Here is a 21,547-nt window from a genome sequence, read left to right as displayed (position 1 = left end):
CAATGGAACGGTGTGAGTATAACTTGTTAAATCGGCAAGCACCACCGGTCCGGCAAATTGAACCACAAAGCAACCGAGAGGAAGAAGAAGAACGTTGGCGGCGAGAGGAGTGCTACCGGCCGACACAAGATGTCTGGTACAACGATCAAAGAGATGCTTATGACCGGTATGACAGACAGGATAGATATCGGGACTATAATGGACGGTACGAGAGATACAACCGAGATCACTCCCCTGGTTACAACCAACGACGGGACAACTATGGCAAGTATGATGACCAACCCTGTCAAGGTTACCGGAACAAAAAGAATTTCAACAAGAAACGTCATTTCAACAAAAAGGGGGGTCATCCACAGGAACCGGAAAAGGGCGCTCCAAGCAGCCAACTGGACCAAAACCAAGCACTTACCACAGGACCTCAACCGGGTGCGGGCACAAACGCCGAATCCAGCAACACCCGGAAGGCGTACTACTATTATTGCTAGCAAGAAGGCCACTATAGTAACCAATGTCCGGCGAAGAGCTACGACAAGCAACCAACGGTGAACATGGTAGTCGCGGAAGTCGCGGACTTACAACAACAATGAACATCCAAGTCAACATATTATTTATTCATATAAAAGTTTGGCCATTGATGGCATTGTTGTGGTGTTGTGTTGTTGCATTGAACATTGGCTTCTAACTACTTTGTCTAATATCACCTTGGTGGTGTCCTTGATCATAGAGTTCGTCCTTCATACTCCACTACATCATTTGTGGTAAAGTACACTTTCAAATCAGCCAATACTAATTTTCTAAGAGCCCATTCAATGGTATTTCGTTCTCAGAAAAGAACATCATTTCAAGAACATTGTAACATTTATATGGACAACCGTTTCATAGGAAAATAATCTCATATGTCAATCCTACTTCCCAATTTATTCCATGTCAAGTAGTCTTCTACTTATTGATGTGCACCAAGCTTGTGGAACATTTGAATTTTGAATCTCCTTGAGTATGAATATCCACCACACTAATTTGGCTCTTAGCACATATTTCTTGGATATTACCAATGGTCTTAACAAGACAATATTACCAATGGCAACGTGGGAACCTTAGCTCTCCTAATAGTGTAGAGTGTCCAAATGCAATAGAATCAATACGACATGCTCTGTGGAACTGCCCAGCGTCCCATCCAATATGGCGGGGGGTTGGCCGCATGTTGCAATTATGTCAGGTGCAAGGCTCAATCAAGTGGGGAAATATATGTTGGCTATCATGGCAGACCCCAGTTGGCAAATACGAGCATCAGGAAGAGGGGATGACTTTGGTGATAAAAGCACAAGAGGTTTTTTTCTCCACCATTGGCAATGTCCACTCAACTCCTCTTAATGACAAATCTCAAGTTGTGTTAGAATTGGTCAGCCCAATAACTTTTTGGATTCTATGGAAACAACGATGTAGACGGGTTTTCTCCAACCAAACCGCTCATCCAACAATGTTACTACAAGGGATATGGAGTGAAATTGTAGCCACTCTAAAGAGCCAATATGATGGCCTCAAGGGCAGCTCCAATGGAGTTGAAAGACAATGAATAGCCTTCATCCAACAATGGTCGTCCTCTCCCTTTCTTGAGTCAGTGGGCATCCACATAAGATGGAACTATCGCGTCCCAACAGGGATTTGTACATAATCATCTCATTTATAAAATTTTATAACTAATGGAAGGAGTTTTTTTTTGAAAAAAAAGACAATATAAATGAATTTGCTATTACTCAAAAAGGTGGGAAGCGGAGACCTTTACCTCTTGTACTTATATTCATAATATAACATTGCAAAAATCCCTGGGGCCTTGTATATAACTTCAACACTTTTCAATGCACTACAACATTAAGCCATTGACAAGCCTATTCTAGCAATGGTATTTTACTATGAAACAAATGAGAACACCTTCATAATTAAACATTGAGAAGGCTGAACATTTGCTACAACATGATTGTCTGTAGATAGGAGTCACCTTTAATGCCAAGTCAGTAATTTGATGAAGCTACGTCTCAATCATATCCTTCTCCTTTCCTTCGACCTAACCGCGATTCATAATTATTTCCAAAACATATCTTCACCCTATTCTTTTGTATTTGCTTCACCTATTTGTGATCCCGTAAAGTTTTTCTCACATATTGATATGCTATCTATCGATCGGTTACAAAAGCATTCTAAAAAGTGGCTACAAAAATGTGCTTCAATTCTTAAAAAGTTTATTTGTTTGCATGAAGCACCCCCATTGACAATAGTTTCTTTTAAGTAAACTTATGTTATTTTGGGAGAAATTGACATATTATCACATTACAAACAACATACAAATGCCTAGTTAATTTTTCCGAGCCCATCAATTCCTTCTACATTATGTGATAGAGATCAAGATAACTCATGAAGCACATAATATATGTATTATGTTATGTAGTATATGGTCTATGGAGAGTTTATGTCACAAGGTTTACATTCATAAGAATCACCACACCCAATTTTGGACTATGGATGAGGTGATTTGGCAAGGTACATATGCTAAGTTTATTTGTAATATAGTATTGACTTCCTCGTCTTCCTAGCACCAACCATTTCTATTTCATGTTTATTGATCGATTTTTGAGATTGTTGCCGTGCAACCAACGTTGGATAAGCATATATGGAACTCTTGTTTGGAATGTAGATTCGGATGTTCTATCAAGGTGTCTCACATATTCGTTGGTTGGTTTGTATTAAAAATATTTGGCTGAATTATTTAGGTTCTTGATTGACAATGTTGTTGAAGGCTTTAACATTGTCCATTCTTATCCTAACAAACATTTATTTGAAGCATATTTTGATTATTGTCGGTCTCAAATGGTCTTTCATATTAAAAAGGGTCGGGGTCAGGGATGATTTCATCACAATATTAAGCATTGAGAGTAGATTGGTTGGAACTAGTGAAGCAATATTTAATGAATGTAAAAAGTTTGGTACTTTTGAAAAAAAGTGTGCCAAGAATTACCAGAGAGAAAGAGAGAGAGAGAGAGAGAGAGAGTTTAGTCAGCAAGTCCATTTTCTCACTCAACTTGATTGTTTTGAGTAAGGGTCCATGATGTTAAAGTTATTTGAGGCTTTTAAGTATTGGGCAAGTTCGTTTCAACATATATGTGAATTCATGTGAGACACCACTTAATAACATAGAAATGCAAGATAAATGGATTAATTTATGTACATGTCCCACAAAACTAAACATTTACGGAGATCAACGTTATGATAATACACATAAATTAGACACAGAAAGCAAGCGAGTTATCCCCGAAATGTGCTCCATATATTAAGCATACAATCAAGACAAAGCATAGGTAATAAGGTCAAGAGATGATCTCCAAACTCCGAGGTTTGGTGTGCAAGGAGTACAAGTAAAAAAAGAAAGAAAAAAAAGAGGTAGTGGAGAAAGTATAGCACTAACTACAACGGAAAACAATTGAGGTTAAGGTGTCAGACACATGCACACGCACAATCGATGAAAATTGGAGGTGAGATAAGACTTGAGGTTTCCCAAAACGGAACGTATTTGGGCAACGAACGAATGTATGTAACCTCGGCATTGGTTACCAAGACAAAGGTGTTGAAAATGTGGGGTGGGGGGGCGGGCAAATGTAAGGCCAAAACGTTGCCAGGAGGACATACACAGATACAAAAAAGATGGTGTGAGTTTTGGGAAACTTAAACGGAGAGAAGTCCAAAGGAGGAGGAGGCTGTGTGCAAATGGATTGACATCTCGGACCACAAGAGACACATGCCATGACTACTCTCACATACATACATACATACATACATACACCACCATCATCATCATGATTCATTACATGTGTGTGTGTGTGTGTATGCGTAATATGTATGTGTGTTACGTTTTTGTTTTGACGCCATGGCATGGCATGAGTCATGAATCATGACTTGCGAGTGATCCTCTCTCTCTCTCTCTCTCTCTCTCTCTCTCTCTCTCTCTCTCTCTCTTAGGAATCTGCATGGACATACATTTAAGAAGAGGGAGGAGGGGATTCCATCGTTTTAACATTTTACTGGGTGGCAGTCAGTCACAAGTTGAAGCAGCGAGACAGAGAGAGAGAGAGAGAGAGAGAGAGAGAGAGAGAAAGAAGAAAGAAAGAAAGAAAGATATATTAACGTCTTCTAAGGCCAAAATTGGCCCATGAGACAATTGGTTTATACATGGAAAGTAAATAAATAAATAAAAATAGAGCTTAAGCTAAATAGTTCTTAGTAAAATATCCTATTCAATAAAACGAAGATTACACATATGTACATATTTGTTGTTTTTTTACACAAACCACACTCCTCTCTCTCTCTCTCTCTCTCTCTCTCTATATATATATATATATATATGTATCTTTCTTCTCTCTTTCTATGTATGCAGACGTTGTTAGTTAGTTGTTAATATGTACATACATACATGCAAACCTCCCTCTGTCTCTTTCTACATACGTACGTACGTACGTACGTACATACATACATAACATTCACAAAATTGTACGCCGACCATGAAAAAAGAAGCGGAAGGAGTTGAAGCAGTTTTATGAAGATTCAGCTCAGCCATTCCCTGAGTTCCTGCCTGCCTCTCTACGGTTGGAATATCTGTTGTTGGGTGGGCAGGCACAGAGACACACAGAGAGAGAGAGAGTACTAGCTATATGGGCCTACTTGCTACTCATACATACAATCAATACATACATACATACATACATACATACATACATATATAAGCATACCTACCTAGCTACATACATATACATACATACATACTTACATACATACATACCATACATACATACATACGTAGGCAGACAGAGAGCAGATCCCCTGCTTTATCCGATCTCTATCTCTCTCTCTCTCTCTCGTGTGTCTATTTCCTTATACCCATGATGACATACATGGCTTGGTCATTATTTGCTTCATCTCTCTTAGCCCTGTGCAGCAGCATCTAGCGTTTTTATAGTTAATTAGCTCTTAATTTACATAATCAGAGGCGCACACACACACACACACAGAGGCAGACAGACAGAATCCCCCTCTTGCGCTTTCATGTTTTGAGGGAAGCCCAAGCTGATGATCTGCATTTAATTTGTGTTTCCCCGCTTAGTAAAGAGTAAAACAAACAAACAAACATTCAGCAGCAGCAGCAGCAGCAGCAGCAAGAGGAGCAGAGGAATTATTCTGTTAGAAAGCTTAAATATGCAGACTATTTATACAGATTAAATACCAATCCGAATACACACACACACATATATATGTATGTATACGAGTCTATGTTATGTGTTCGTATTTACTGCTCCCTTCTTCCTCTTCTCCTAAGTAGTAGTATTCTATTATTAGAATAATACAGGATGTATGTATCCTATATAGCAGTAGCCTGCTGTGTAAGAAGATAACAGAGATCCGTTCTGATTTAGAATCGAGTATTTTACATACATATATATGTATAATGTAATTATGCTATGTACTAGCTAAACCCTACCTATATGTATGATAATAGTACTAAATTTTACTAGGTCACAGTTCTCATATAACAAGTGCCAAAGAAGAAAGAAATCATCATTCATATCATCTCATCCATAATTATAATTTATATCCTTGATCTGAACCAGTGCTGCTACCAGTACCACCATTGCCTCCCTCCTTCAGCTGTAATTTTTGGTCGCCCTATAACTTATAAAACTGCTCCTTCCTTTCCCAATCCCACCTTTGATTCTCCTCTCCTGCGTTTTTCAACCACCTGAATGCTGGAGCCCAAATGCGATTAGTAGATTCAGACAAAGAACTGGAGCCCAACAGCAGCAACCGCAAGGTTTCTGTCTCAATTCTATTCATAGCCCACAAAATATAACACCCACTGTCTCACTCAATCGTACTTGTGGATCACTTTACATAAAAAAAATTACAAGCTTTACATGTTTAAATTGCTAATTCATGCTCCCATTTGTTACCACTGATTGCTGATTGTTTAAATTTCAGTTTGATTGGTACAAGCTGTCCTTCAAGAAATGGCTGATCAGTCGGAAACAGGAGAAGTCGAAGAAGAAGAAGATTATGAGTAGATGGCACACTTATCACGTGGGCCACCAAGCAGATCAGGAGGAATATACCACTACTAGTAGCAGCACCACCACTAGTACAATGGATAGTGATCAACTGATGGAAGAGCAGCTAGGTGGGTCAGAGCCCCCATAATATTGTTTGCATCCATTGTCACCATTCTCTGCATATTTACTTGCAATAGCATTGTTTTTGCTGCTTTAGTAGCTAATTGGCTTGTACTAGTGTTTTGGTAATTCAATCCAATTTTCTGCATCCATTGTGAACATTCTCTGCATATTACTTGCAATAGCATCATTGTTTTGCTGCTTTAGTAGCTAATTGGCCCCGTACTTGTGTTTTGGTAATTCAATCCAATTTTCTGCTCCGACAATTATGCAGAATAAAGCAGGAATGTTTAATAAAAAATCTGAGTCGCTGTATTATTGTTATTATTATTATTATTAGGTGTATGGACCGGTTTGGAATCAGGGGATCGACATAGACGATATAGCTGTGCTGCGCCTTCTGCTGCCGCTGCTTCTGCTAATTTCCAACTTCTGCGGTCTTTATCTACAGGTTCACATAAATAAGCACATATACATATATATATATATGCTACCTGAATTGTTCTAATGATGAAGATCGTCTGAATTATGATGAGGATTAATCTCAGCACTCTGGTTGATCAATAAATTGTACAGGCTCTCAAGAAGTACAGTGGCCCAGGCAATCTTCAGCGGCAGGTGCATCTTATGGAGACCACGATTCAAGCAGCTGCGATAGTTTGGATTCAAAATATTTCACGGATATACAGAATTTCAGGTTCCGATCTCTGTGCTGTGCTCTGTGTGTCTATGCATTCAATCTACATATCTGAAGTTCAGTAAAGAATTCAACGAATCTATCTGATGATTGTGTTAGTATTTGATGGTATTGTTTGGCTTCCAAATGTAAATTATTGTGGTGTGCAGGGTTTTCGTAGGAACGTGGAACGTGGGCGGGAGGCCTCCTGGCGACAAACCAGACATACTGGAGGAGTGGTTGGGCAGCTTGAAGGAACCTGCTGATATATATGTTATCGGGTAATTATGAATATCAATTCATCTATCATCATCATCTGCATCTCCATCTCCATCGCCATCGCCATCGCCATTGCCATCATCATGATATATGTATGTCATTTAAGATCATCAGAGCCACCATTCATGTATCATCATCTCCATCGCCATCGCCATAGCCATCATCATGATATATGTACATATGTCATTTAAGATCATCAGAGCCACCATTCATCTATCATCATCTCCATCGCCATCATCATGATATATGTATGTCATTTAAGATCATCATAGCTACCATTCATCTGTTGTGACCACATATGGATGTCTGAGAGGTTTTGCCGCCCTGTCCAATGTCCTCCCCACCACCATTATCACATGCATAAGCTATGAATGCTATCATCTCATGGACCCCATGGATTCCTCCTGGCTCTGCAGGTTCCAAGAAGTTGTTCCCCTGAGTGCTGGAAATGTGCTGGGGGCGGAGAATAACGCACCAGCTGCGCGATGGCAGCAGCTCATCCAGCAGACTCTCAACAACATGGGCACCACCTGCACATATTGCAGTGATCGCCTTCTGCAAATGAATGGCGGTTACAAGGGCGGCTTAGACGAAAGGACTAACCCATGCTGCTACATGAGCAATCCTAATCCTAGGTCATCCTCCTCCCAGGCAGGCAATATTAAACCTATTATTAGCAGCAGGTCTGCTAGGCAGCTGGAGGCTGAAACCATATCCATGGATTTGGCAGATCCATTAGTAACCAGCTTCAACCAAGACGATCAATCTCAGAGTACTACTGGTGGAAATAATCTTCCCTCAGTTTCTAAAGCATGTAGTAGCACCATGGGACTAAGTACAAGCCGGCCATGTGCAGTGCCGATGTCCCCCGCCGGATTAAACAGTAATCACGACCACATGATGCCGAGGTGCGGCTCGACCGAAATCGTGAGCCGGTCACACTACACCATGATTGCTAGCAAGCAGATGGTGGGACTCTATGTATCTGTATGGGTGAAAAGCTGCTTGCGCCAAAGTGTTCGGGATGTGAAGGTGTCGTGCATCGGGTGCGGCCTCATGGGTTACCTCGGAAACAAGGTATGGTCTACTACTAATCATACTCCTCCCCCAGAACTAATCGATTTGTATCCAACCATTATAATGAAATCCCAACAAGATGGAATCCATCATTTATAAGTAGAAATTCATGCATTATGTATATAACTGGTAATTCCTAACTTTGTATCCAACCATTATAATGAAATTCCAACAAGATAGATATAATTTACAAGTAGAAATTCATGGATTATGTATATAACTGGTAATTCCTACTGTTGAATTTTTTGCTTTACCCCCACCCCCCTTCTGAATCAATCACTAGATGATCAGTTGGATCCTGGACTAACAATTTTGTTTATTTTTGTTGTTGTTGTTGTTGTTTTGGCTATGCTTGAAAATCTTGCTATGAAATGTAGGGATCTATATCAGTGAGTATGTGCATCCATCAAACCACATTCTGCTTTGTGTGCAGCCACCTTGCCTCTGGGCAGAAGGATGGTGACGAGATCCGTCGGAATGCGGACGTCGCAGAGATTCTGAGGCGGACGCAATTCCGGCGATCCCACGGAATCCACGAGCAGTCCGCGGGTCATGGGCCCGTACTGCCCGAGAGCATCTTGGAACATGAGTAAGGAAGGAGCTTATGATCCTATATACATATTATTTATACATACATACATTGTGTGCATTTTCTGTGTGTTTGTGTGGAAGTAAGTACTAAAATCTGCTGGTTTTTATGATGCTATGAATTGTGTCCATGTCTGCATGTTGTGTAATGTCTTGATTGGTGGGTTTTAATTCGTTTCGGTGGCTGCATTGTTGTCCGGGCAGCCGTGTGATATGGCTCGGCGACCTCAACTACCGCCTCGCATTGTCCCCCAGCCTCACCAGATCACTCCTTGCCAGAGAAGACTGGGAAGCACTCCTAGAGAAGGACCAGGTAAATCAGTAAACAACACCTCATTAAGGTTTAGCCATTACATTTTTCACATGATTGCCCCATGGTTTCATATCATTTCTAAGCTTCAATGTACATATGGGGTGTTTTAAAATCTTTCATTCACAGATCTTTACATTGCTGAATCCATGCCCTAAAGTTTTATTTCGTTGGTCATGAAATCAATGGTGAGTGTGTACTGTAACTTCTGCAGTTACAGATTCAACGGGATGCGGGGCGGGTGTTCAGCGGATGGCATGAGGGGAGGATCTACTTCGCGCCCACCTACAAGTACAGAGCTAATTCCGATTCCTACACGCTGGGGAAAGCAGGCACCACGAAGCTGATCAACATCGGAGACAAGAAACGAACGCCGGCATGGTAATCATATGTATATGCTTTAGGATTTAATCCATTAATCAATCAATCAATCCGATTGCTCTCAACAGAAGGCAAGCAAAGTGCATACATTTGATCCTGCATCCAGTAATGTCTATGATCCTAATTAATCTGTACTCTGGTCGTGGCGAAGGTGCGACAGGATCCTGTGGTACGGAAGTGGGCTGAAGCAGCTGGCCTATGTCCGTGCCGAGACCAAATTCTCGGATCACCGACCCGTCTATGCGGTCTTCTCTGCGCAGGTGGACGTCTTGATCTGTGGCCATCGAGGGCCGCAAGGGAACGATGGCGATGGCGATGGCGATGGCGATGGCGATGGGGAGCAGAAGAAGCTGCTGAGATCTGATTGTCTCCAGGAGGATTGCATGCCCACAGATGATGAAGATATGAGATTTTTGATCTATCAGGAATAGTATGTAGTAGTAGTAATAGGCAGTACTAAGATTGAGGCAGCCATGTTGTATATTCGCTTCATGTATAGTAGTAGAGTAGCAGTAGTAGTAGTAGTAGTAGCAGTAATAGTAATTAATTACTACTAAAAGTAGTAATAGCTAGTAGTACTTAGTATTCTCCAAAGTAGAGACATCCGTGAGTTGTATTGAATTTTGGCCATTTCTCTTGGCTTCTCAATAGAAGTTAAATGTTATATATACCTTCTCTTTGTCTATTGTCTTTGTCTCTCTGTCCCTCTCGAGTCTCTACTAGACCCAATTACAATTTACAACCCATATGCTGACCCTCGAAGCGATAAGCTTGTGATCGACAATTAGCGCTATGGTTTGGTTTGGTTTGGTTTGGTTTGGTTCGGTCATTGGTCGGGAAAAAGATGCTCGTTTTCAAACGACCACATTGTGACCCTAGAAGGGATAAGCTTGTGATTGACGAAAAAGCACTATGGTTTGGTTTGGTCATTGGTCGGGAAAAAGGTGCCTCGTTTTCTAAATATGTGTGACTACTTTAGACCTCTTGAAGATATTTTGCAAAAGGCATACATAAGATACCATAGTAGGTTGATTATAAGTAAAGAGGATAGGTTGATTATAAGTAAAGAGCATTATCATGAGTAGTGGTTCGGGTTTTTCTCTTGCGTGGTAGTTGTACTTGTATAAACATCTTGGGGTTGAAATTAGCTAGGAGGAGTTCCATCTTTTTCGGTTATGAAATGTGAGTCATGCTCTTCAAATATATATATGAATGTTCTAGAATCTAATATATATGTGTGACTTCTTGTGTAATAGACTCGCTCTTTAATATTGCAAGCATGATGTTTTTAATTCCGCCATGAATTACAAGCTTATATCAGAAAATGAACTATGTAGACCAGCCCGATGATTGGCAAAGCATCATGTATGTGTGTAAACCAAGAAAGTGCACCCCTTGACGGATCCATATTGAATGACTACATGGGATTCGGTTCCTAGACAAGATAAAAACTTCTTATTACATCTAAAGTCAATAAGTAACTGATAATGTGTCAAGGTAGATAAGGACCTCTCTATAGCAACAAAACATCTTTAGCAAAATCTTGTTTGTCTCTTTGCAAGTTCTTTCCATGTTATGTTGTATCTCCTCAAAGTTCTACACCGTCACTAATTCTTCCTCTCATGGAAAGAGTTTCTCAACTTCTTGTCCTTTTCTATATTATGAAGATGTTTGCTTAATCCATGGGTTGCACATTCAATTTTAATGTTAAAAACCTTATTATTTTGTTGATCCATACTACCTATTGATATTTAACTACTAAATATGAGGGGCTTAGTATCATTTGTGCCCCTTCATGGTAGGATTTCCGTGTGAAAGGAGTGGTGTTGGCTCAAACTTGCTTTTCATGTGTGTGCAAGTCCATCATCTTCTTTCCTTATGCCTAATCTTCTTATGCAGTGCACTAACGCACAAAACATTGTTATCTCTTGAGATCTACCAATGTGAACTGCAACATTGACAATTTAAGGTGTTGCTTTAAAGCATTAACTGAAATTCAACCAATGCATTTAAATAAAAAGAATAGCATGTAAACCATTACCTTGAAAGCGTCATTATAAGATGCGAAGAAGTAACGGTGTAGAATATTATTGAATGTGAATCAATCAAAATGAATGGTTTGTAAAACTAGGTCCAAGTGGCATAAATTCGAACAAGAATTGTTTAAATTTTTTTAAATGCAATCAAACTCGGGAGACAACATACAACTTAATGGAGAGGCGTGACATATTTGAGTTGGTTATAGAATGAATTTCAAAATGATTGATTCTGAATGATTTTACCTTCTCTTCTTTTACTTTTACTTCTACTTTTACAAGGGGAGGAATGAACATGCATACATAAATTCATGGAAACACACTAAGAGTTTGAAGTAATTTCGCCAATCAACAAACTACTTTCATTGTACATGATTTTTGTGAGGAGACACTAGAATAACCTTTATGAGCACACATACATGTAGCAATCAAATTTTGAAGATTTTGAAGTCCACTAACTTCGAGATGTTAAGCACAAACCCCCACATAAATTCCAACCAAATCGTCTTATGAATTCTCTTATAATCCTATGTACACATAACCAATGGTCCAAGTTGGATCATCTATTGGACCAATAAGAGGACCCACCCAAGAAAACGAAATAAAAAAATAAAGCCATTGAAAGGAACTCAATTAAGGAAGGAAATGGTAAATTTCAACTCATTGAAAATTCTGCATTTGGGTTTTGTCATGTGGATAAGTTAGTGTGCGCGTTAGGTAATAGACAAAAAGGGTAGGGTGTGTGTTATTCACTTCATTAACTATGTGTATATACATATATATATCCAATTTGTGATCCCAAGGTATATAGCACATATCTTAGCTGGTATTTACTATTAATAATTATTAATGACTACTCTTTCCTATGGACCGGACAAAAGATGTTATGTGGAAGGCCTCTCAATGTTTCATTGATCTCCTCTAGCAAAATTTGGATTTCGATCTTGGTTGAGAGACTTGAAGTTGTCGTTGATTTGATCAACTTTTACAATCGTACGCTTCCCTCAACGTTTCACAAAATCCTTGGCAAACATGAAGAGAAAAAAGGAAGCTCAAAAGCTTGTTTGTTGTCTCATATGAATCTAGCTTCAACTGAATCACATTTTGTGTACCAATGTGCGGAAGTGCATAGGAATTTTGGCACAAGGACAATACCCAATCATAATATCCAATGGTTGTCACTAATTGCAAGAAAAATCACTAACACCATGGACTGATCTAACCAACTATTAGGAAATGTGGGAAATACTAAACCATCATGTTGGAGAGAATTTGTAGGGAATTTGAATGAGTCATGCAATGTTTGAATGCAAATCAGTTGAAAAATGCTCAAGATACTCTAGAATATGGTTGGAAGCATGAAGATATATTGGTTTCCAACTAATTTGCTTACTTGAAATGGCAATAACATTTGTGTACTTCGTAAATTGCAAGAGAAATGGTGCAAATCATAAACAAAAATCTTGTTACTGTGTTATTTGATGTGAACCAAGTGACCTCCATACATAATTTACCAATCACCACAAAAGTAAAGTTATATACAAAGACGATGGAATGGGAATGGGGCACTCAAAGAGTTGCATGATCATGAAGCTAGTATTAACCCATGAGCACATGATATGTGAATAAGGCATACTTATATTATATGATGTCAAACTTCTTGGTGTTCCCTCTTTTGTCTGACACTAAGGTCGTCACTCCCTTTTAATTCGTCATCGTAGCTATTGTGAATTGAACTACACGTGGAACATGTAAAACTATCGTGATGCCCATCCTCTATTAGTCTTTCCTTGCATATCGTACATGCCTTTATATTTGATGAATGTTGATGCCATAATGCAACTTCAAAACCCAATTTGTGTGACCAAGTACAAAGGAGTGTTAGGGCCCTATGTGATGCAATACTCATGTTAGTAATGAGATTAAGGCCAAATATGATCCATAGGTGTTCTTTTCTTGTAATGAATGATGCACATAGTGCAACATTGTGAAGATACACGTGATCAATTTAGGCTTTGATAAATATAGGTGATTAGGGTGTTGAAGTAAGGACATCATAGTCGAGCATGACCTATAATTAGCTTTCACTTCAACGATGTTTCAATGCATTGAATTTCATAACATTGTGTGTTTTAATATCAATTCAGTTGACGCCAAATCCCTCACTCACAAATCCTCTAAGAAGGGCCCTTATTATCATGCATAAATAATACATGATATGTAAATTGTAATGCAATATTTATAAAAAAGCTTCATTCTATGCCTACGAGCTTTAATGATGAATCATGTAACTACATGCTAACATTTTTATATGCACATAATCAAGTAATGGGGATTGGGTGCTCTATAGTCACAAACTCCAATGTTGTAGGGAAGTAGAGCAAATTAGAAAAGAAGGAAACTAAGGATTTGTTGAATGTTGAACAAAGCAAGAAAATAATTAGAATAAATTATGTATAGCGTTTTTAAAACTTTAGAAAGAGAGAAGAGTACCAAAAGAAGGGTGTGAGTGAAATATCAACTAGAGGGAGGCTCCACATATTAATGGGGGAACTTTTATCACCTTGTAACTTCTCCCTTTCGATGCAAGAATCGAAAGAAACATAGCAAACTTGCGGGGCTCTTGATGGATCGCTTGTAACACACCATTGGTCCCATAGATCACATTAATCTCTCCTCAAGGATGCTAAAATATCACTATCAACACCCCTCTATCGCTATCAATGCTCAGAAATTACTCCACTTCGAGCAATTTGTTAGTTTGTCATTGTTAGTATTAACGTCCCCCTCTTTCCCCCTCGTCAACAAATATAAGGTTTGGATGAAATTACACTTTACAACAACACGACGAGAGTTTACGGAGTATTTGCTGGTAGCAGAGGGATGATGGAACACGATGGATATATGTCATGAAATTTGTGTAGTGTGAAATGGGGGGCTTTCGGAGGGAGCAAAAGGGCATGCATTTGCCCGCGTTAACCATTTGTACGGCCCTTAGTTAACTTTTGAAGAGGCGAGGAGGAAGAAGAAGAGCCCCCTCAAAGAAGTGCTTCCATGGAGTTAGTGTGAAGAAAGTGGGTCTCGCCGGTTTCGAACCCTCGACCTGCTATACTCCACACCATTGCTTATTCTTATTCAGAATTCTTATTCTTACCACACACACACACACACACACACACACATGCTCTGTTTCTCTCAGACAAAGAAGAAGAGACTGAAGGCATGCCGGAGGAGGAGCAGGAGCAGGACGGGAGAGAGAGAGAGAGAGAGAGAGAGAGAGAGAGAGAGAGAGAGCTCGGCGCCGGGAAGGACGCCTGCCTGTTTCCTTTTGGTTTCTCTGTTAGGAGGAGATGATTAGGGTTTCTGTGAGGTTGCTTGTTTGTTCCCTTTTCCTGCTTCATTGCGGGGGACACTCCTTCAGTAGTTACTAGTAACATTTAGCACAGGTGGAGTTAATCCCTCCCCCATCGTTTTCGTCCGCCCTGATCGGTTTTTGATGATGCCATTTGGAGGGTCTTTCCAAAGAAGAAGGACGAGTACAGCACAGACCGCAGAATCTCAGCTTCACCTCTCCTCCCCCTGCATCTGCAGCTGCCAGATCGCCAGTGTCGTTGAGCTTCTCATTACCACTAGCATTTCCTCATCAAGAGAAACCACAATCCCATACGAGGCCCACCATTTGCCTTATCACCGTCTGGACTAGGAGGTGCATTGGTGACAAGAATCTCAACCTTCTCATCCAGTCATGTCTCAAGGACACATGCCACACGTTCATTTACAAATGGCAGATGTTGCTAGGCCGCCACAAGTATTGGCCGTTTCCGCAGGAGCAATCCCAAGGCCCCAGTATCAAGCGCCATTCGCGGCAAATCCCACCATCTTCATGCCCCCAGGAGGTGGGTTTTTTTTGTGAGCTTTGAGCAAATTTTAAGATGTATGGCAAGTAGAATTTACTCTTGATGAATTCCTATGGTTAAAAGAGTAGAGTGTACAAATAGGGTGATCGGATGTTGCCTCACACGACAATGTTCATTTCTCAAGTCTAATCAAAGTTGATAAATTCAGTTGAAGACATCAGCATTTTCTGTAATGGGCCTGATTCTCTAAGGAGATCTACATTGGGTTTGTCACTTTCTGGTGTGGATTGTTTGAAACCAAAGAAACATATTGATTATATCTTTATTTCCATGTTTATATAATATGCCAAATTGATGGTCACCCCCTGAAATTCGTCTTGCAAATGGATATCTTTATCACCAAGAGCTGTTGAGTTTTTTATTCTCTTTATGGAATTATTTATCTTATTTTGCTGCTATTATTTTTACTTGCTCTTCTGAACTCATGAGATCGAACAACATGACATTTCATGGCCAGCATGCCCCAAGATTAACAATGGATCCGTCCAGATAGAATTGGACATTATTATTGTCATTATTTTTTTACTTGCTCTTCTGAACTCTTGAAGTCCAGCAAGATGACATTTCATGGCTAGCATGAAATGGTCAAGGGTCAATGGTTTGAAGATTGGGGGAGTTACAGCTGTATGCCCCAAGATTAACAATGAGTCGGTCCAGATAGGATTGGATTCTGATGTGTGTGGTTTTGTATGCATCCAATGTTAAAATTATGCCTTATAAAGTCACATTAAGTGAAGGCCTGCATGAATTGATTTAAAAGATTATGTGAGTCGATAAGTGAGAGTGTTAAGGTATGTTTTTGGACGAGGCGGCACTTAACAGCATGACAAAGGTCTGTCTTTTCAAACAAACCCCTTTTTTGATAAAAACTCAAAACTCAGTTTTAGAGAGTAAAAAAAGAATCATGCTAGAGATAAAAAACCTTCAGAAATCATAGGTAGTGTGCTTACTAGCTTGGCTAAGAATACTTTGGAAGACTTTATATGGTTTTGATGTTGACATAGGCTTAAACTACTTTCTGTGTTTCTAGGTCTCTATCTTATAACATTATATTCTATTAGTTATCGATAAAAGAAATACCAGAAAGAGAGATTTTTGGGCCCAATAGGATGCCAAATTCTTTGAAGAGGTGCAACCTAGCGTACTGGATGTGAAATTAAGTCATAGTTAATAAACATCTTAAGTAGATCTTTCTTTGTTTATATGATTTTCCCTGGTGGTGAATTAAGTGAAAATTGTGGTTTTCTCCTGGAAGTTTCTTAGGCATGTTTCATTGTTAACTAATTAAAGACATCTTACCACTTTTTTTAAACTGTAGACTTGGGCCTCCTATAATTGGATTTGGCAACAGTTTTGGCGTTATCAACTGTTTTGCAATCAATACCATATAATTGTTTGATTTTAGTATTTAATCTGGAGAGTCCAAATGCATTATAGTCAGCTGGAAGTGGCTTATTACAATCCTCATAAGAATGTATGGACTCTTCATTGCATTAAAGCATTAGGAGAATTTTCAACAAGAGTTGTAGCCACCAGTTTACTTAAGGTTAATGTTTGGTGATTCATGTGTGGAAGTCTGAGGTTCCAACTCATTAATTTCGGTTATCTAGAAATAGGGTTTGCATGCAGCTGACTACTGATGTGTAGCCTTTCAGATAGTATTTATTATCTGCTATCAGTAATCTGATGTACCATTATGTGTTGTGTGTCTCTTGGTCCTGAGACATTTGATTTTCATTTTATAAGATGCATCGATGTTTTCAATATATAGATTATCAAATGTTCAGCACACTCTGGCGAATGTATTTGATAGTAACACGATTTGCAGTGAATGTTTCATTACTAATAGAATCAACATTCTAACTCCTCTGGAACCATGGAGAATTCCTTGACTGGGCACTTTGTATGTTGAAGTATTGGTGAAATTATCATGCTCACTGTATTCTTCTTTATAATGAAACTTCAAATGAAAATCTATTGTCCATGGAGTGCTATTCTGGCTATGGGAATGCAGCCTATCATTTTCCAGACTGGGCTTAGTTAGTGAGATTAGTTTTAAAGTCACAAGAATCTTCATTACTTGACATGTGAAAGCAGTCTTTTGATGAACATGACTATTGGGTGGAATCTCTGACTGCAGTGTTTTAAACTTTCCGAAAGTAGATCAACTTTCTAGACTTATTATCTTAGCGTAGTGCGGTCCTTGATGTTGTAATATTTTTCTGAATTTCAGATTTGAGGGTCAGCATTTAGCATTTATTTCCTCCATGCGGTCAGAGGAGAGTCTAGCCCCATGGCCCCTACTCTCTAGGGTGGGTAAAAACTTTTTTGTGTGTTTTGTTGCTCTTTTTTTATTACTACGTTGAGTTAAATATAATGACAAAGGATAAAGAGCTTAACTCGCTTCTGTCAGTTTGGTGTAGCATTGAGCTACACCAGGCTTATTTCTGTGTATCTAGGTTCTATTTGACTTGTTAAATCAGTTTTCCTTCCGCTTTCATATTCAACACAACTGATACTTTTGAGGTGAGCAATTGACTTTAATTTTCTATCTATATTGCAAAGGAAGATTTTCATAAGGTCCATTTTTTAGATGATGATTTTAACGTTACTGCAATGCAATTACCCTGGGTGGAAGCTTATATATGTTTCTTTACTTGATTTCCATCTTGGTTTGCCATCCAGTTCTTGGCTCTGCACCTGCAGGCATGGCTCCTCGGTTCCCTGGGGTTCCATTTATACCTATGCGTAGGCCACCAACTTTTCCACCCCGAGCACCTAACCTTTTGGTTAGAGCACCATTAATTCAACCTAATGCCCTAGTTCGTCCATCAATACCTGAGAAACCACAGACCCTTGTGTATGTTGGAAAGATAGCACCTTCAGTGGATGATGAATTTCTTAAACCTATCTTGGAGGTATGACCATCTGATTTTTTTTATGTGATGTGCATATTTGTCTTAAGGTGCCTGACTTAATATCTACAAACTTGCATGTTAGCTTTGTGGATCCATCAAAAGCTGGAAACGAGCCCAAGAACCCACAGCTGCAAGCTTTGGTTTTTGTGAGTTTGTATCAGCAGATGGAGTTCTACGAGCTTTACGGTTACTTAATGGGCTCAGCCTGGATGGGCGAGAACTTAAGGTTGATAAAATTGAGTTTCAAAAGCCATTACAATATCTTCTTTCTGTTTTTTGTGTATCTTTAACGCTAAATGGTTTTGTGTTTGTAATTGTTCAGCTCACTGTTACTCAGGCTGCAAGGGAGTATTTGGATCGCTATGTCCAGACAAAGAAGGAAACTGAGCAGCAGTTGAAACAAGAAGCAAATACAGAGAGGGAAGCTGAGGCTGCACCAGGTGTAGACGTCCCTGACCCTGTTAAAGATCCTGTTTCTGAGGCTCCACAGGAAGATCAATCTACTGGAGAAGATCAAGAATCAGATGAGAAGACATTTGGAATAGTCAATAATGAAGACAGGGAAGCAGATGAGCGTGCGCAGAAGAGACTTGCTGGCTTGCTGGAAGAAAGGTCCTGTTCTAACTGCTCCTGCATAAAATGGAAGTTCGTTGAGATGATGAACATTCATTTGCTGAAAATTTGATCATTGTTCCAGGGGGAAACTGATGCCATTACCCCTTCCACCACCTTTGACTTGTGTCTCAGATGCAGTTGGAAATTCTGTTTCAATGCCTGATGTGCTTGCAATCTCTCGGGACAAGGATTCTGTTGCTGATAGAGGGAAGAATGGTGAATAAACTTGAATTTACAATAACTTGCAATGTACAAGCAGTAAGAATTGTCAACAATATCCTTGGTCTAAGTGAAGGAATTGGCTTTCAGATGGACATGATGGTGCTAATGAGGAGACCAACGAAAACAAAGGGAACTCTGAACTTGATGGGTTAGATTTGAACTCTTCTGATCAAGGAAAACGAACTGAAAAGCCTGGGGATAGAGAGAGGACTAGAGAATGGGACAGAGGAAGGGATAGGGATAGAGACAAAAATAAGGAGAAAGGGCGGAATAGGGAAAAGGATTGGGAAATTGACCAAATGGAAAGAGAAAGAGAGAGAAATCATGCTCGTCGGGAACGGGGCAGGGAGATGAGGCTGCGAGATTCAGAACGCCTGTATGAGGAATCTGAGAAAGCATGGGACGAGAGGGAAAAGGAAAAAGAGCGCATAAGAAATGTGGATAGAGAGAAAGAGAAGGAGCGGGAGAAGCAAAGAGGGAAGTTAATCACAGAACAAGAGGAAGAGAGTGATGACAACGAAGGATGGAAGAGAAATGGAATAGATGTTTATGGTGAACGCAAGAGAATACAGAGGGAATGGGAGGATGATGAGAAGGATCGTTTGAGAGAACAAGAGGAGATTGTGGAAGCAAAGAGAAAGAGGCTGAAAGAGGATTATGAAGAACAAGTGAAGAAGAGACTTAGTGAAATGGCTGAGGCTGAGGCTGCCACAAAGGCAGCAGACACTGCTGAGGAAGGGAGCATAGAGCCTGAGGCAACATATAATGCAGAACTAAGCCAACCTGAAAGCAAGCAAGGGAGTCATGTGTCTAGTGTTGGTGGTATGTTTTGCATCTTTTTCAAGAAGATATAGTTAATTATAAGACCGTTTGGCCATGAGTTTATCTTCACTTGTATCAGTCAATGCTAATAGTTCTTTTGCATGTCTCAAAGGTACAGAGAAAGACACCACTATCAGCAATATGATTACTGATGAAGATGTTGGGAGATTTCCTGTAAGCATTATGGACATGGCTGAGAAACCAAACACTGGTCCAACAAAACTAGGTTTTGGGCTGATGGGAGCTGGAAGAAGAGCAACTATGCATTCTGTTTTCCACCTGGATGATGAAGAGGATGTACCTAAAGATTGTGGATTAAGGCAGCTAGTACCAATTGAATATTCTGCTGAAGAGATGCAAGCAGTTGCATTTTTGAAGCCCACTACAATGGGGACTATCCAGCCAAATTTAGCAGCTGCAGCTGAGTTTGCTAAGAGCTTGTCAAATCTGCGGACCAGCACATCCAAGGAGGAGGTGGAGCTTGATCTTGGTCGAGGAAGGAGACAGAATGAGAAGTCAAACAACAAAGGTCAACGGGAAGAAAATGCAAAGAAGTGCAATAGAGAAAAGGAGCATGCACCTGCCAAACTTGATGTTAAACACTTGATTGATACCATCCCAAAGACAAAAGATGAGCTTTTTGCCTACGAGGTAGACTGGAAAATATACAGTCAGGTAAATATGCCCCTCCACCCTAGAAGAACAAAGAGATATTGGAATTTGAATTATATTATCTAATCTGAGGTCTCTTTGAAGTTTGCGTAGCGTATAAATACAATATTATGCTGATTGTCATTAGAGGTTTGTGTGGGAAATAATCATTACTTGTTGTTTTTTCCTGGAAATATCAGTCTTATATTTCTTTCTTTCAGCATGAAATTCATGAAAGGATGAAACCGTGGATCCAGAAAAAGATTGCAGAGTACTTGGGAGAAGAGGAGAATACGTTGGTTGAATACATTATTTCAAATTTGAGAAAACATGCGAGTGCTACCACTATGCTTGAGCTTCTATCTAAAATTTTGGATGATGAGGCAGAAATGTTTGTAATGAAAATGTGGAGAATGCTAATTTTTGAAATAAAAAAAGTGGAAATAGGATTGTCACCAAAGACAAAGGTCTGAGCTAAAAATTGTAATGAATGCTATTTTATATTTGCCAAAAGGGTGGGAATTGTTCGTCATGATTATATGAAAGACCTCAGTTTTCTTGTCAGCATAAAGTTTTACAATTTTTTTGGGATATTCACTAATCAGCATTTAAGTTTACTAATGGAATATGAGTTATCTTCTCAGTACAAAAGCGTTGCATGGAAGCAACTTATGAATACAACACATTTTATTAATTTCTTACAGATGCCAAGGTATAGTAAAAATTCTACTTGTGCTCAGTTGAATTACTAGATTATCCATGATCTACGGTTAGCTGTAATTATTTGAATTAATCATTGAATGTGTTAATGCCATTCCTCATTATTTTTGACCCTTTAAAAGGGAATTT

At 39.4% G+C, this 21,547-nt stretch overlaps 2 protein-coding genes across 4 annotated transcripts; both read left to right on the top strand.

Moving 5' to 3' along the window:
* The first annotated feature begins 5,718 nt into the window (after window positions 1-5,718).
* Window positions 5,719-10,134, top strand: LOC147863905 (type I inositol polyphosphate 5-phosphatase 8-like). The gene is made up of 10 exons (XM_087319551.1): window positions 5,719-5,851; window positions 6,019-6,214; window positions 6,547-6,657; window positions 6,783-6,903; window positions 7,053-7,163; window positions 7,578-8,238; window positions 8,616-8,827; window positions 9,031-9,139; window positions 9,351-9,517; window positions 9,669-10,134. The coding sequence occupies exons 1-10, from the start codon at window positions 5,798-5,800 to the stop codon at window positions 9,946-9,948; spliced, it is 2,022 nt and encodes a 673-aa protein (XP_087175677.1). The 5' UTR covers window positions 5,719-5,797; the 3' UTR covers window positions 9,949-10,134.
* A 4,826-nt stretch (window positions 10,135-14,960) lies between these two features.
* LOC147863904 (RNA-binding motif protein 25-like) lies at window positions 14,961-21,446 on the top strand. 3 transcript variants are annotated; one of them, XM_087319587.1, is made up of 10 exons: window positions 14,975-15,449; window positions 17,704-17,782; window positions 17,894-17,996; window positions 18,156-18,388; window positions 18,471-18,614; window positions 18,711-19,000; window positions 19,086-19,219; window positions 19,313-20,047; window positions 20,160-20,722; window positions 20,920-21,446. In XM_087319587.1, the coding sequence occupies exons 4-10, from the start codon at window positions 18,179-18,181 to the stop codon at window positions 21,169-21,171; spliced, it is 2,328 nt and encodes a 775-aa protein (XP_087175713.1). In that variant the 5' UTR covers window positions 14,975-15,449; window positions 17,704-17,782; window positions 17,894-17,996; window positions 18,156-18,178; the 3' UTR covers window positions 21,172-21,446. The 3 variants fall into 3 exon arrangements, with proteins under 3 accessions (XP_087175712.1, XP_087175711.1, XP_087175713.1); XM_087319586.1 differs by lacking the exons at window positions 17,704-17,782; window positions 17,894-17,996 and having other exon boundaries at window positions 14,961-15,449; window positions 20,166-20,722; XM_087319585.1 differs by lacking the exons at window positions 17,704-17,782; window positions 17,894-17,996 and having other exon boundaries at window positions 14,968-15,449.
* Window positions 21,447-21,547: the final 101 nt, after the last annotated feature.

This window comes from Azolla caroliniana, unplaced genomic scaffold, assembly GCF_043228905.1.
Source record: "Azolla caroliniana isolate FFs.n. ecotype wild unplaced genomic scaffold, voAzoCaro1.0.p SCAF_5, whole genome shotgun sequence".
Lineage (NCBI taxonomy): Eukaryota > Viridiplantae > Streptophyta > Polypodiopsida > Salviniales > Salviniaceae > Azolla > Azolla caroliniana.
The sequence above is the reverse complement of the archived record's forward strand: the minus strand, read 5'-3'. Positions and strand labels throughout refer to the sequence as shown.

Coding starts and splice junctions, on each gene's coding strand:
- LOC147863904 (XM_087319585.1), top strand. CDS start 15,299: ATGTCTCAAGGACACATGCCACACGTTCATTTACAAATGGCAGATGTT. Junction 18,615..18,710: donor TGGATGGGCGAGAACTTAAG/GTTGATAAAATT, acceptor GTAATTGTTCAG/CTCACTGTTACTCAGGCTGC. Junction 19,220..19,312: donor TGCTGATAGAGGGAAGAATG/GTGAATAAACTT, acceptor ATTGGCTTTCAG/ATGGACATGATGGTGCTAAT.
- LOC147863905 (XM_087319551.1), top strand. CDS start 5,798: ATGCGATTAGTAGATTCAGACAAAGAACTGGAGCCCAACAGCAGCAAC. Junction 9,140..9,350: donor CACTCCTAGAGAAGGACCAG/GTAAATCAGTAA, acceptor TAACTTCTGCAG/TTACAGATTCAACGGGATGC. Junction 9,518..9,668: donor AAGAAACGAACGCCGGCATG/GTAATCATATGT, acceptor GTCGTGGCGAAG/GTGCGACAGGATCCTGTGGT.